General features: G+C 44.6%; 1 protein-coding gene and 1 long non-coding RNA gene across 15 annotated transcripts in view; one reads left to right on the top strand and one right to left on the bottom strand.

Annotated features, from left to right (window-relative positions):
* The window catches only part of LOC129397781 (uncharacterized), a 69,243-nt gene that overhangs the window by 30,805 nt on the left and 25,269 nt on the right, over nt 1–13,169 (top strand). The window lies entirely within an intron of this gene.
* Nucleotides 1–13,169, bottom strand: part of ZNF131 (zinc finger protein 131) — a 55,428-nt gene that overhangs the window by 14,378 nt on the left and 27,881 nt on the right. For 7 of the 14 annotated variants that reach the window (XM_055112404.3, XM_055112399.2, XM_055112401.3 and 4 more), the window contains one exon: nt 139–821. In XM_055112404.3, coding sequence (XP_054968379.1) covers nt 139–821 — 683 coding nt within the window. Of the gene's footprint in view, nt 1–138; nt 822–13,169 lie in introns of those variants that run through there. The other 7 variants (XM_055112405.2, XM_055112408.2, XM_055112407.2 and 4 more) reach the window with 2 other exon arrangements.

Below are 13,169 nucleotides of genomic sequence, written 5' to 3' on the forward strand. Positions count from 1 at the left end.
AACGTGTACTTAGCCTACACATTAGAGATAATACATTAGATGGCTTCTGAGGCACTATTTTTTTTAAAAAGGATTTAGATACTTAAATTTGAAGTGCATGTGGGAAAAAAAAATTTTAACAAAGTATTTGCTCATTACCTGTATGTTTTCGAAGATGTTCTTTAAAATGTCCAAAATGGTCAAACTGTTTCTCACAGTACTGACATACATGAATTTTTTTCCCAGTTCTTTGCTTCTTACTGACTCCACCTTCTTCAAGGTGGTAACAATTTAGGTGCTGTTTCCATGCGCTCTCTCGAAGATATCGTTTATTGCATATTTCACACTTGAAACTCTCAGTGGAGTGTGATTTCATGTGTTCCTTAAAATGGTAAAACAATTTAAATGAACGGTTACATTTCTCACAATGGAACAAGTCCTTCACATGTGACAGCTGAAGTTCCACAATTTCAATACCTTCTACCTGTTTGCTCGTGGGGTCAGATGGACAGCCATCTTCTTTAATCTGCCCTTTTCTGTCACCTTGACGGTACTTGCTGGTAATATCTGCCAACAGTGCTAGAGCAGAATCATCAGAGGAACCTGTGCTCTGTATGTACTTTACGGACTGCTTGGCAGAAGCCACTTCCTCTAATGTTTCGATGCCTTCATCTTCCACTTCAATGGTGCCTTCGGCAATCTCTACCTCAATTTCAACAGGTTCTGATTCTGCAGATGGCAATGACTCAGTGATAACATTTGAAGTTTCTGCAATCTTCCTTCTTTTGGCCTCATTTTTTCCTGTGGTATTTTCCTCTAAGGGAGCTGAGTTTTCTTTGTTCCTGAAATACATAATGTAGGGGTTTAAAAAATCTATAAGAAGATCCTACCAGGCTTTTTTGAAGAAACTGATAAAGTGGCAATAAAATTTATATAAACAGTTATAAAACAAGACTGCAGGGCTTATCCTACCTGATTTCAAGACTTAAAGCTACAGTAATTAAGACAATAGTACTGGTGAAAGCATAGACACGAAGATTAATGGAATAAAGTCCATGGAAATAGACCCACGCTTAGTCAACTGATTTTTATGGGGGAAAAAAAGGTGCCAGTCAGGTGCAGTGGCTCATGCCTGTAATTGCAACACTTTGGGAGGCCAAGGCAGGTGGATCACCTGAGGTTGGGAGTTTGAGACCAGCCTGACTAACATGGGGAAATCCCGTCTCTACTAAAAATACAAAATTAGCTGGGCATGGTGGCATGCCTGTAATCCCAGCTACTCGGCAGGCTGAGGCAGGAGAATCGCTTGAACCCAGGAGGCGGAGGTTGGGGTGAGCCAAGATCGCACCATTGCACTCCAGCCTGGGCGACAAGAGCGAAACTCTGTCTCAAAAAAAAAAAAAGAAAAGTTCCAAGGTAATCATTTAACAGTGGTGCTAGAACAATTATGTGCATGGGAAAAATAAGCCTCAACCTTTACCTCATATCGTACATGAAAAATTAATTCAAAATGGGTCACAGACCTAAATTTAAGAATTAGTAAATTTCTAGAAGAAAACAGGAGAAGACCTTAGTGACATTGGTTAGTGAAAGATTTCTCATTCTCTCACCCAGGCTGGAGTGCAGTGGTGTGATGTTGGCTCACTGCGGCTTCAACCTCTTGGGCTCAAGTGATCCTCCCACCTCAGCCTCTCAAGCAGCTGGGACTATAGATGCATGCCATCACACTCAGCTAATTTTATTTTTGATAGAATCGAGGTCTCACTATGTCACCCAGGGTGGTCTTGAACTCCTGGGCTCAAGTGATCCTCCTGCCTCGGCCTCCCAGAGTACTAGGATTACAGACATGAGCTATTGTGCCCAGCTGACAGATTTCTTCTTTTTTGTTTGTTTTTTTTTGAGATGGAGTCTCGCTCAGTCACCCAGGCTGGAGTGCAGTGGCATGATCTTGGCTCACTGTAAGCTCCGCCTCCCAGGTTCACGCCATTCTCCTGCCTCAGCCTCCCAAGTAGCTGGGACTACAGGCGCCCGCTACCACGACCAGCTAATTTTTTGTATTGTATTTTTAGTAGAGATGGGGTTTCACCGTGTTAGCCAGGATGGTCTCGATTTCCTGACCTTGTGATCTGCCCGCCTTGGCCTCCCCCAAAGTGCTGGGATTACAGGCGTGGGCCACCGTGCCCAGCCTGCCCAGCTGAAAGATTTCTTAAACAGCATACGAAAGGCAGAAATCATAACAGCAAAAATTGATAAAATAGATTTCATCAAAATTAAAAACTGCCCTCTGAAATACAGTTAATAAAAAAGCAAGCCACAGGCCAGAAGAAAATAGTTGCAAACATTTATCTGTCAAAGATCAGAAGAAAATAGTTACAAACATTTATCTGTCAAATATTTTGTGTGTGGTTTTTTTTTTTTTTTTGAGACAGAGTATCTCTCTTGTGGCCCAGGCTGGAGTGCAGTGGCACGATCCTGGCTCACTGCAACCTCTGCCTCCCGGGTTCAAGTGATTCTCCTGCCTCAGCCTCCTGAGTAGCTGGGATTACAGGCTCCTGCCACCATGCCTGCCTAATTTCTGTATTTTTTAGTAGAGACGGGGTCTCACCATGTTGGCCAGGGTGGTCTTGAACTACTGACCTCAGGTGATCTGCCCACCTCGGCCTCCCAAAGTGCTGGAATTACCGGTAAGAGCCACTCTGCCCAGCCTAAATATCTTATATCTAGAGTGAAGAAAGGATTCTCACAACTCAGTAAACTCAGTAAAAGACGACACCTGTTGGGAGACAATTCTCCTTGAGTCTCTTCAGTTTCCTCACATCTCGTGAACTGAAAACTTTCGGTTTGGATGTTTGCAGTATAGTATAGTACATGAAAGGGCAGGTTTATTGTCCAATATAATAAAGAGAATGCCCCCACTCTGGAAAAAACGTTAGGCAGGTTTGTTTGTAGTCCACTATAAAAATTTTGAGATTCCTAAGCTGGAGATTCTTCAGCTATAATATAAATCAATCTTATGCATTCACCTGGGCCACTCTATGTCACTCTTGTGGGACTTGAGGGGAAGGGAAAACTGGTATAAAAATGAAATTTATACTGCTTGCTATGTAGAGAGTAATAAGGTCCTTTCTTTCTGACTCAGAAGTCTTCTATCTTCTTCCAGCATCCATGACACTGTGGCAGGAAAACTTGTAGGCTTGCAAGTAGAGTAAAATCTCATAGCTCTTGCCAGTTTTTTGGCATTGAGAATAAGATGCTGGGGAAAAAAAAAAAAGGCTTTCTGGAAAAGGAAGGATGAGGCATCACAGAGCAACTGATCGGATTTGAGGGAAGTCCACGGGAACCAGCAGCAAACATGTTGACTACACTGTATAGTCAACAAAGCAATAAATGGCCCTCTACTTTACTGCCTATTATTATGGGTTGAATTGTGTTCCGGCAAAAGGTATGTTGAAGTCTTGGCCCCTAATATCTGTGAATAGGCCTTATTTGGAAGTAAGTGTGCAGATATAACTGAGTTAAGATGACATCTGGCCGGGCGCGGTGGCTCACGCCTGTAATCCCAACACTTTGGGAGGCTGAGGCGAGAGGATCAACTGAGGTCAGGAGTTCGAGACCAGCCTGACCAACATAGAGAAACCCCATCTCTACTAAAAATACAAAAATTAGCCGGGCATGGTGGCACATGCCTGTAATCCCAGCTATTTGGGAGGCTGAGGCAGGAGAATCACTTGAACCCAGGAGGTGGAGGTTGTGGTGAACCGAGATCGTGCCATTGCACTCCAGCCTGGGCAACAAGAGTGAAACTGTCTCAAAAAAACAAAAACAAAAACAAAACAAAACAAAAAAAACAACATCGGGTGCAGTGGCTCACGCCTGTAATCCCAGCACTCTGGGAGGCCAAGGCAGGCGGATCAACTGAGGTCGGGAGTTTGAGACCAGCCTGACCAACACAGAGAAACCCTGTCTCTACTAAAAATACAAAATTAGCCAGGCATGGCGGTGCATGCCTGTAATCCCAGCTCCTCGGGAGGCTGAGGCAAGAGAATCGCTTGAACCCAGGAGGTGGAGGTGGCTGTGAGCCGAGATGGCACCACTGCACTCCAGCCTGGGCAATAAGAGTCAAACTCAGTCTCAAAAAAAATAATGAGGTTATTAAGACAAGCCTTAATTCAATATAATTAGTGTCTCTACAAGGAAGAAGAAACCTGGACACAGGAGAAAGCCATTATGAAGACAGAGAAGATGGCAATGTGAAGATGAAGGCAGAGATTGGAGTTCTGCTACCATAAGCCAAGAAACACCTTTTAGCCAGAAGCCAGAAGAGGCAAAAAGGATGCTCCCCTTAGTGTCTTGGGAGGGATCATGGCACTATGAACACCTTGATTTCAGACATTTAGCCTTCAGAACTGAGAAACAACACGTTTCTGTTGTTTAAAGCCATCCAGTTTATGGTACTTTGTTACAGTAGTAGCTTTAGGAAACAAAAGTACCTATTTATGAAGCAAAACTTGGAAGGTGGTTGCAGGAAGAGTATTGGGCAGCAAGTTCAAGAACAGCTGCTGAAATGGTGCCCTGGTTATTGCAAACTCTTCTGTGGGAGAGAGACTCTTTTATCAACCTGGTACCATGTCTGCCCCATGGTTAACAACCATACTAAGATTCATTGGGAATGGGTGGGTGGGACAGAAGGTTCTGCCTCTTTTCAGACAAGTTACAATAATATGCACCTACAATGAATGTAAAAGAAGGGAAATTTGCGATTGCTATAGGCAGAAGCCAGGTGAGTCACAGCTTTGGACGGTTCACATGGGAGATGAGGGGAGAACATAATGCTTATCAAGGAAGAACGATAAAACCTGGGCCAGCTTTGGGCTCCGTCCTTCCTGTAGTTTATCATGTCCACCTTTGATTCATTTGGAGAGGACAGTAAAAGGTTTCCAAGTTTTTTTTGCAGTCAGTCTTGGCTTCTATAAGGGCCCTCTTTGAGAGATGTCTTTGAGACAAACTCCTGTGGGAAACCATAGATAAGATACTGAATATATAGAGCCTTCCAGTCCAATTGGGTTTACAATGCTGATGAAGATTCTCACCAGGGAATGAGAAAAGGATCCAAAGTAATATGAATTCTTGCGGTCAATGCTGCTGAAAAGCTCCCTAACCTTTATGTTAAAACCAGGCAAACAAATAACAACAGGGCGGCAATGTCCAGAATTAAGGTGTAATTTTTTTTTTTTTTTGGTGGGGGTAGAGAGACAAGGTCTCACTATGTTGCTCAGGCTGGTCTCAAACTCCTGAGCTCAAGTGATCCTCCCACCTTGGCCTCTCAAAGTTCTAGGATTATGGGCGTGAGCCACTGCGCCTGGCCAAGGTGTACTCTTTAGTCACTACTGTCCAAGTCAAACCTGAGTCAAGTCAAAAAGGACATAAACCTCACAACCCCAAATGCAAAGTAATATGCAGGGAGCCAATGAATCAAGGAATCCCCGAAGCTGAAATAGATCGGTGTCAGCAGGGATGACGTTACACTGACTGAGGTCATTGGGTGGGCTGAAAACACTGGAGGTTTGTTTAGTCAAGCCACGTGCAGCTTCTGTGCTGCTTGAAACCAAAAGTAAATGTGCCTTACTTATTGGCACAGTCACTTTTCTCCCTCCACATCTCTTCCTCCTCTACCCTCTCCTTTCACTTCAGTGCTTTTAGGAGAAAGATAATTAGGAGTGGAGCCAAATTCTCCCTATTCCCAAAGGGGACTGAAAGCAATATACTCATCCAAGTATACTGGAGAAAACTCAGGAATGGGAGGACTCAAGCTTCCATGGCTATGTCAGATTAAGGTGCCAAACTCACCATACCACTTTTCCATGGGGAGAGGATGGACTTGCATTTTTTAACTGATGGGGTTTGGGCATGGTTCACAGCAGGAAAGGGACGCTATCCTGACCTTGTGGTACGGCTGATTCTATGTATACTGTTGTTGCTTCAATATGTGAATGTATAGCAGGAAGTGCATTTATACTTCTTCATCCCATAAGTACCAGAGGGAATCACCCCAACTGGGAAGAAAAGCTAACAGAACAGTGGAGCAAACCTGCAAACCTCCCTGGCATTTGCCGCTAGTGGTGAGGTCAGGATTTAGTGCAGTGTCTCTATCTTCTGATGTCTAGTTTATGTTATATATTGATGATATCCTGTTGACTGGTAAATCAGAAGTCTCAGTCTCAAAGGCTGACTGCAATGTTATCACACCTCCATCAGCAGGGGTTGCTGATAAACCCCAGCAAATTTCAGAGGCCTACTCATCAGGTAAAGTTTATAAAGATAGATTCATAACACTCCATCCATCCAGCAGTAAAAGAAAAACTGTTTCTTCTCCTATCCTCCTCCCAACAAAAATAAAGCCCAGTATCCTACTGGACTCTTTGGGTGCTGGACAGTATGTGCCTTACTTAGGCATTCTACTTTCTCCTTTCTATCAACTAACCTGCAAGCAAAACAGCAACCTCTAAGTGGGGCTCCAACCAACAGGCTGCTTTGGAAGTTAACAATCGAACTGCAGTGCATTCTCTCTACCTTTAGGGCCCCACAGCGCTAATGAACCCTTTGAGCTACTAGTCTGAGCCTGATGCTTTTGTAGATTAGAGCTTCTGGCAAAAGGAGGCAGCCTCTACCCAACGGTTATTACTTGGGTTTTGGACTTGCTGAACCCTGACACAGCTCCCAAGGTACACCAAATCTGAGAAAATTAGTTTGCTGTTGGGCTCTTGTTGAAACTGATCCCTAACTACTGATACAGGCCCTGAGGTTCTCCAGTCTGATATTCCCATTTGGGGGTGAGTAAACTCAGACTTCATGACTAACAAGCTGAGAAATGCCCACCAAGTGTCACTTGTCAAATAGAAATGGTATACTTAAGAAAGTAGTGGGCCCCCTCAGCCATCATGAAAAAGTAGCAGCTCCCTAACTGTTGCCCAAAGCAAAATCACTAGATTAATGGAGCCCTTAATTAACTGATGGCTTGGCTAAGCTGAAATTTGATGGTGTTCACTGGGCTGCTGCAAGTGCTCAGCCTCTGCACCAACAATGAAAACCCAAAGCAGACATGGTCATTCTGCTCAGTGGGCAGAACTCAAGGCTGTCCTCATGACTCTGGTCAACATTCCCCCAAATTAACCTTGCTATATTTTTACTGGCACTTCCATTGCTGCCAATGGTCTAGCTGTTTAGTCTGCTACTTGGAAGACTTGGCAGATTAAAGACATCCACGCCTCTGGGGCCACAACTGTGGAAAAAATAGCAGCTGTTGCCGGAATTATCTGGGTCACTCATTCAGATGTGCAAGATCCTTAGGGACTATTCTCTAATGAGACCAACTGGAATCAAGATGCTAACCAAGCCTGCACTGCCCAGATTGCCACTAATGAAGCCTACAGCCAACATTATTCTGGATATGGTAACACATGCACCACCATCAGAGACTGGGCACAAATTAGAGGACCCTATGTTTCTTAGGCAGAAGTCTGCCACTGTTACGTCAGACTTGACACCTGTTACAACTTGGTCTGCTTGTCTCATAGTGAAGGATCACATAACACACAGAGCATTGTCTCTGACTGTTCCTTGCAGACTGTACTGGAGCTGTGACCCCACTGCAGGGCTATCAGTGGTGCTTCACCATTGCCGACATTTCTGACACTTCTTTTTTTTTTGGAGACGGAGTCTCGCTCTGGAGCCCAGGCTGGAGTGCAGTGGTGCAATCTCAGCTCAAAGCAACCTCCACCTCCCTGGTTCAAGTAATTCCCCTGCCTCAGCCTCCCAAGTAGCTGAGATTACAGGTGCACGCCACCACGCCTGGCTAACGTTTTTGTATTTTTAGTAGAGACAGGATTTCACCACGTTGGTCAGACTGGTCTCAAACTCCTGACCTCAGGCAATCTGCCCACCTCAGCCTCCCAAAATGCTGGGATTACAGGTGTGAGCCGCCCCGCCATGCTGACATTTCTTTAGATTACACTGTTCCTGTTCCAGTTTCATCAGCTGGTTCTGGCCACACTACTGTGGCTCTTGAAACTAATCTATGTCTTATGTTCACCTTTCTATACCATCTGCAGTCTGATAATGGTTCAGTTTTATCACATATACAAAAATGACCACAAAAGCTAATCAATAACAGTCAAGGTACTGATGGATGTTTCATGCTACCATCCATAGATACTGAGTACCTTGTTGAGTATGGCGACAGCTTTCTCAAACAATGACTCAAAATGATTTCTGACTCTACTTCCCTCACCTCCTCTTTGCCCAAAAATCTGAGTAAAGCAGTTTGATCACTGAATTTAGCTGTCCCTAGAAAGGGATCATGTCTTCTTGGCTACTTTGTGGATAATGATGAAGACAGAAGGGGAGGGAAGTAATATAAACCCAATCTGAAAAAGCAGGATTCTGTGCCCTGAATTTTTGTTTGTTTGTTTGTTTTTGAGATGGAGTTTCGCTCTTGTTGCCCAGGCTAGAATGCAATGGCACGATCTCGCTTACTGCAAACTCCACCTCCCAGGTTCAAGTGATTCTCCTGCCTCAGCCTAAGTAGCTGAGATCACAGGCATGTGCCACCAGGCCCAGCTAATTTTGCATTTTTTTTTTTTTTTTTTTAGTAGAGATGGGAGTTCACCATGTTGGTCAGGGCTGGTCTCGAACTCCTGACCTTAGGTGATCTGCCCACCTCAGCCTCCCAAAGTGCTGGGATTACAGGCATTAACCACCGCGCCTGGCCCGCCCTGAACATTCTTAAACATTTTCTTTTCCCCAACAATAATCCTGGAATAGCCTGGTACCTCTTAAAGGTGACAGCCTGGTCAAAGCCAGGGTTAGGAAATTCGAACTTCATTCTAGTTCAGCCATCTGGATTCTCTTAATGGAGTGACATCATCTTATAGGAATACTGACCACTTGATTGAATTCACTGCTTGCCAAGTACACTCACTTATAATAGCCCATGTGAGCCAAAGTGGGAAACATAATGGGTCTCTAAGTTTTAAATGTCCTTGCCCTTCTTGTACCTGACCTTACCAGATGAAAGGTCTGGATAAGAGGAGGGGATGACTGGAAAAGAGGTGAAGGAGGAATGACAATCTTGCCATCTAGGGAGAGAAACATCTTACGACTCCAGAAGATATGGGGCAGGGAGGGACAATAATCTTTGTCAAGCTGGGCGTGGTGGCTCACACCTATAATACCAGCACTTTGGGAGGCTGAGGCGGGAGGATCGCTTGAGTCCGGGAGTTTAAGAACAGCCTGGAGAACATAGTAAGACCCCATCTCCACAAAAAATTATAAAAGATTAGCTGGGCATGGTGGCACATGTCTACAGTCTCAGCTCCTTTGGGAGGCTGAGGTGGGAGGATCATCTGAGCCTGGGAAGTTATAGCTGCAGTGAGCTGTGATTGCACCACTGCACTCCAGCCTGGGTGACACAGTGAGACCCTGCCTCCAAAAACAAAACAAAACAAACCAACTTTGTCTTTCAGAACTGCCCCTAGAACCTTTCAAATTAAGAAAAATGCTCAGTTGCAGGTCTCTCCAATGGCTATAAGCATTTTTAAACTGACTGCTGTGTTTGCCATTCCCTGCCAAGTGGTTTCCCTTAATTTTACCAACATGTCTTCTAAAAACAGCTGGGGATGACTCCTGTGTGTCGCAGGCAAAACACCATGCTCCACTACCATTCTCATAGCTGAGATCAGTCCATGAGGTGGACAGTTACTACTCAAGTCAGCTGGCATTCAGGAGCTTGTGATAAATAGGACAGACTCGGCTGGGAGTGGTGGCTCACACCTGTAATCCCAGCACTTTGGGATGCTGAAGCAGGCGGATCACTTGAGGTCGGGAGTTCGAGACCAGCCTGGCCAACGTGGTGAAACTCCGTCTCCACTAAAAACACAAAAGTTAGCTCAACTTAGTGGCACGTGCCTGTAGTCCCAGCTACCAGGGAATCTGAGGCGGGAGAATCACTTGAACCTGGGAGGTAGAGGCAGTGAGCCAAGATCATGTCACTGCACTCCAGCCTGGGTGACAGAGCAGGACTCCATCTCAATAAATAAATAAATAAATAGGAAAGAAGTCAACTGACTGTCCTGTCCTCAGTCTCTCCAAAAACTAGAGCTAGACTGAATCATTCTAATTGAACTGGGAAAGCAGACTACATTGGAGGCTATATCAATCTGTGCCTCTACACTGACGCAGGTTCGTGCCTACTTTGGAGGCACGAACAATTGCAAATAGTACTTTCCTTTCAGGGTTCCTATGTGCCCCTGGGACTGTGCTTCTTGTGTGGAAGCCAGGTACTAATTTCCTTGCCTCACAAAAATACGATGACTGGCAAGGCGCGGTGGCTCGTCCCTGTAATCCCAGCACTTTGGGACTCCGAGGCAGGTGTGTTACTTGAGGTCGGGAGTTGGAGACCCGTCTGGCCAACATGGAGAAACCTCATTTCTGCCAAAAATACAAAAATTAGCAGGGTGAGATGGCAGATGCCTGTAATCCCAGCTACTAGGGAGGCTGAGGCAGGAGTATTGCTTGAGCCCAGAAGGCAGAGGTTGCAGCGAACTGAGATTGCGTCACTGCACTCCAGCCTGGGCAAAGAGTGAGACTCCGTCTCAAAAAAACAAAACAAAACAAAATGATGACTTACACCTAAGAGGTGGTTATAAGAGACCATCAAGTGTTTAAGGAAGATCAAGCAGCCCTCGGGTGACTGTGAAGGTCTCATTTAAGGATACTCTTGGTTAGAAATTCTCAAAGGGATGCTTCCTAGAATAATAACTGACTTATTTATGCACATCCCGTGGGCAGTTTTCCCTAATAGGAGTAATCCAATTAAAAAAGTGGTACAACATTGTGCATGACTTAAGCTGATATGTTCACTGATATCACTTGGGCTCTGGAAGGCATTTATGTCAGCTTCAAGCCACTGGGGCCAGGTTTATTATGAATGAAAAACTTGCCCTAGTAGACATCTTCCCTATGGGACAATGTGGAGCCTGTATAATTGTAAAGCATCTTGCTGTACTTAGATTAATGCCCAGGGCTAAGTGGAAAAGTCAATACAGAAACCGAAAAGGAAAGTCACCTGTTTTTCTAGGGATTTGTTCAGTTGGCTGAGTCCAGAATGAACCTTAGTGTGGTGGGTGCATGATTAAGGTCAACACGGCAGGGTGGCCAAATCCTGCTGCTTGAAGTTCTGTTGACTTCAATAAATCCTTAAATAAATCCAGTATGAGAAAAACTGAATGGATTAGGTCCTGGTCCCCGTGTTTTTTGTTTTTGGGACAGAGTTTCACTCTTGTTGCCCAAGCCAGAGTGCAATGGCGCGATCTCAGTTCACTGCGGCCTCAGCAATTCTCCTGCCTCAGCCTCCTGAGTAGCTGGGATTACAGGCATGTGTCACCGTGCCCAGCTAATTTTTTTGTATTTTTAGTAGAAACGGGGTTCCACCACGTTAGCCAGGCTGGTCTCGAACTCCTGACCTCAGATGATCCGCCCGCCTCGGCCTCCCAAACTGCTGGGATTACAGGCATGAGCCACCGCACCCAGCCAGGTCCTGGTCCCTACGGTCAGATTAATCAGAGCGGCTAAAGAAGTGCTGTACTTATGGGGAAAATTCAGTACCAGCCAGGATAATACAGAAACAAGGATATGGAACAAGACAACTCTCCATGGATACTCATAATGTTTCTGCATGTCTTATAAACAAAGACATTGAGAGCCTTTTATTTTGGACTATCTTTTCAAAGTTGTCTGTATAGCAAAGGACTTTGGAAAACAGAGCCTGTCCTCTTCCAGAGTGGAGAGTAGGTTTATTTATTGTCCAGTATAATAATGTTTCCTCTACAGCAAAGGTTAGGCAGGTTTGCTTGCAGCTCATTATAGAAGATTTGGGTTTCCTAAAGCTCAGAATTCCTCAACTGTGATGCAAACAACTGTGAGCACGGTACACACCTAGGCCACTGTGTCACCCCTGTGGGACTAGGGGGACAGGGAACAAGAAACACTGATACAAACATGGAACTCATGCTGCTTTCTTTGCTCTAAGTAATCAAGCCCTTTTCTGACTCAAGAGTCTCATGTCTCTTGCGGGCATCCAGGAAACTGTTAGCTAAAAAGTTACTACCTTGCAAACAGGATAAAATCTCAGACCCCCACAATGCTGCCCCCTTCTTGACAATAACCCCATTTTTAAAAACAGGCAAAAGATTTGATCAGGCACCTTGCCAAAGAATACAAACAGATGGCAAAAAAGCCGATTAAAAAATATCCAACACCATTAGTCATTAGAGAAATGCAAATTTAAATCACCATATACCCACCAGCCCAGCTAAAATAAAAAAAAGCCTGACTGTATCAAGTATTAACAAGGCTGTGAAAAACTGGAGCATTCATAGGCTGCAGAATGGAATGTAAAATGGCACAACCATTTTTGAAAAAGAGTCTGACAGTATCTTAAAATATTAAACATATATTTACCATACAAGCCAGCTATTCTACTAAGAGGTATCTACCAAGAAAAATGAAAGCGTATGTCCAAAAACTTGTTACACAAACGTTCATAACCACTTTATTTGTAATAGCCAAAAACTGGAAACAACCTAAATGTCCATCAACAGGTGAATCAATAAATGGTGATATATCCATACAATGGAATACTTAGCAGGAAAAAGGAATGAACTACTTATACACACACTAATATACGTGAATTTCTTTCTTTTTTGATCCACCCGCCTTAGCCGCCCAAAGTGCCAAGATTATAGGCGTGAGCCACCGTGCCCAGCCTTTTTTTTTTCCTCCCTCTGTCTCCCAGGCTGGAGTGCAATGGCACGATCTCGGCTCACTGCAGCCTCTGCCTCCCAGGTTCAAGCGATTCTCCCCCCTCAGCCTCCCGAGTAGCTGGGATTACAGGCATCCGCCATTATGCCCAGCTAATTTTTGTACAGACGGGGTTTCGCCATGTTGGCCAGTCTGGTCTTGAACTCCTGACCTCAGGTGATTTGCTCGCCTCGGCCTGCCAAAGTGCTGGGATTACAGGCGTGAGCCACTGTGCCCGGCATGAATTTCAAAATAATTATGGCAAGTGAAAGAAATTAGACAAGCACTACCATACTATTACATGCACATAAAATTGTAGGGATGAAGATAGGAAT

Source organism: Pan paniscus, chromosome 4, assembly GCF_029289425.2.
Source record: "Pan paniscus chromosome 4, NHGRI_mPanPan1-v2.0_pri, whole genome shotgun sequence".
In the NCBI taxonomy this organism is placed as follows: domain Eukaryota; kingdom Metazoa; phylum Chordata; class Mammalia; order Primates; family Hominidae; genus Pan; species Pan paniscus.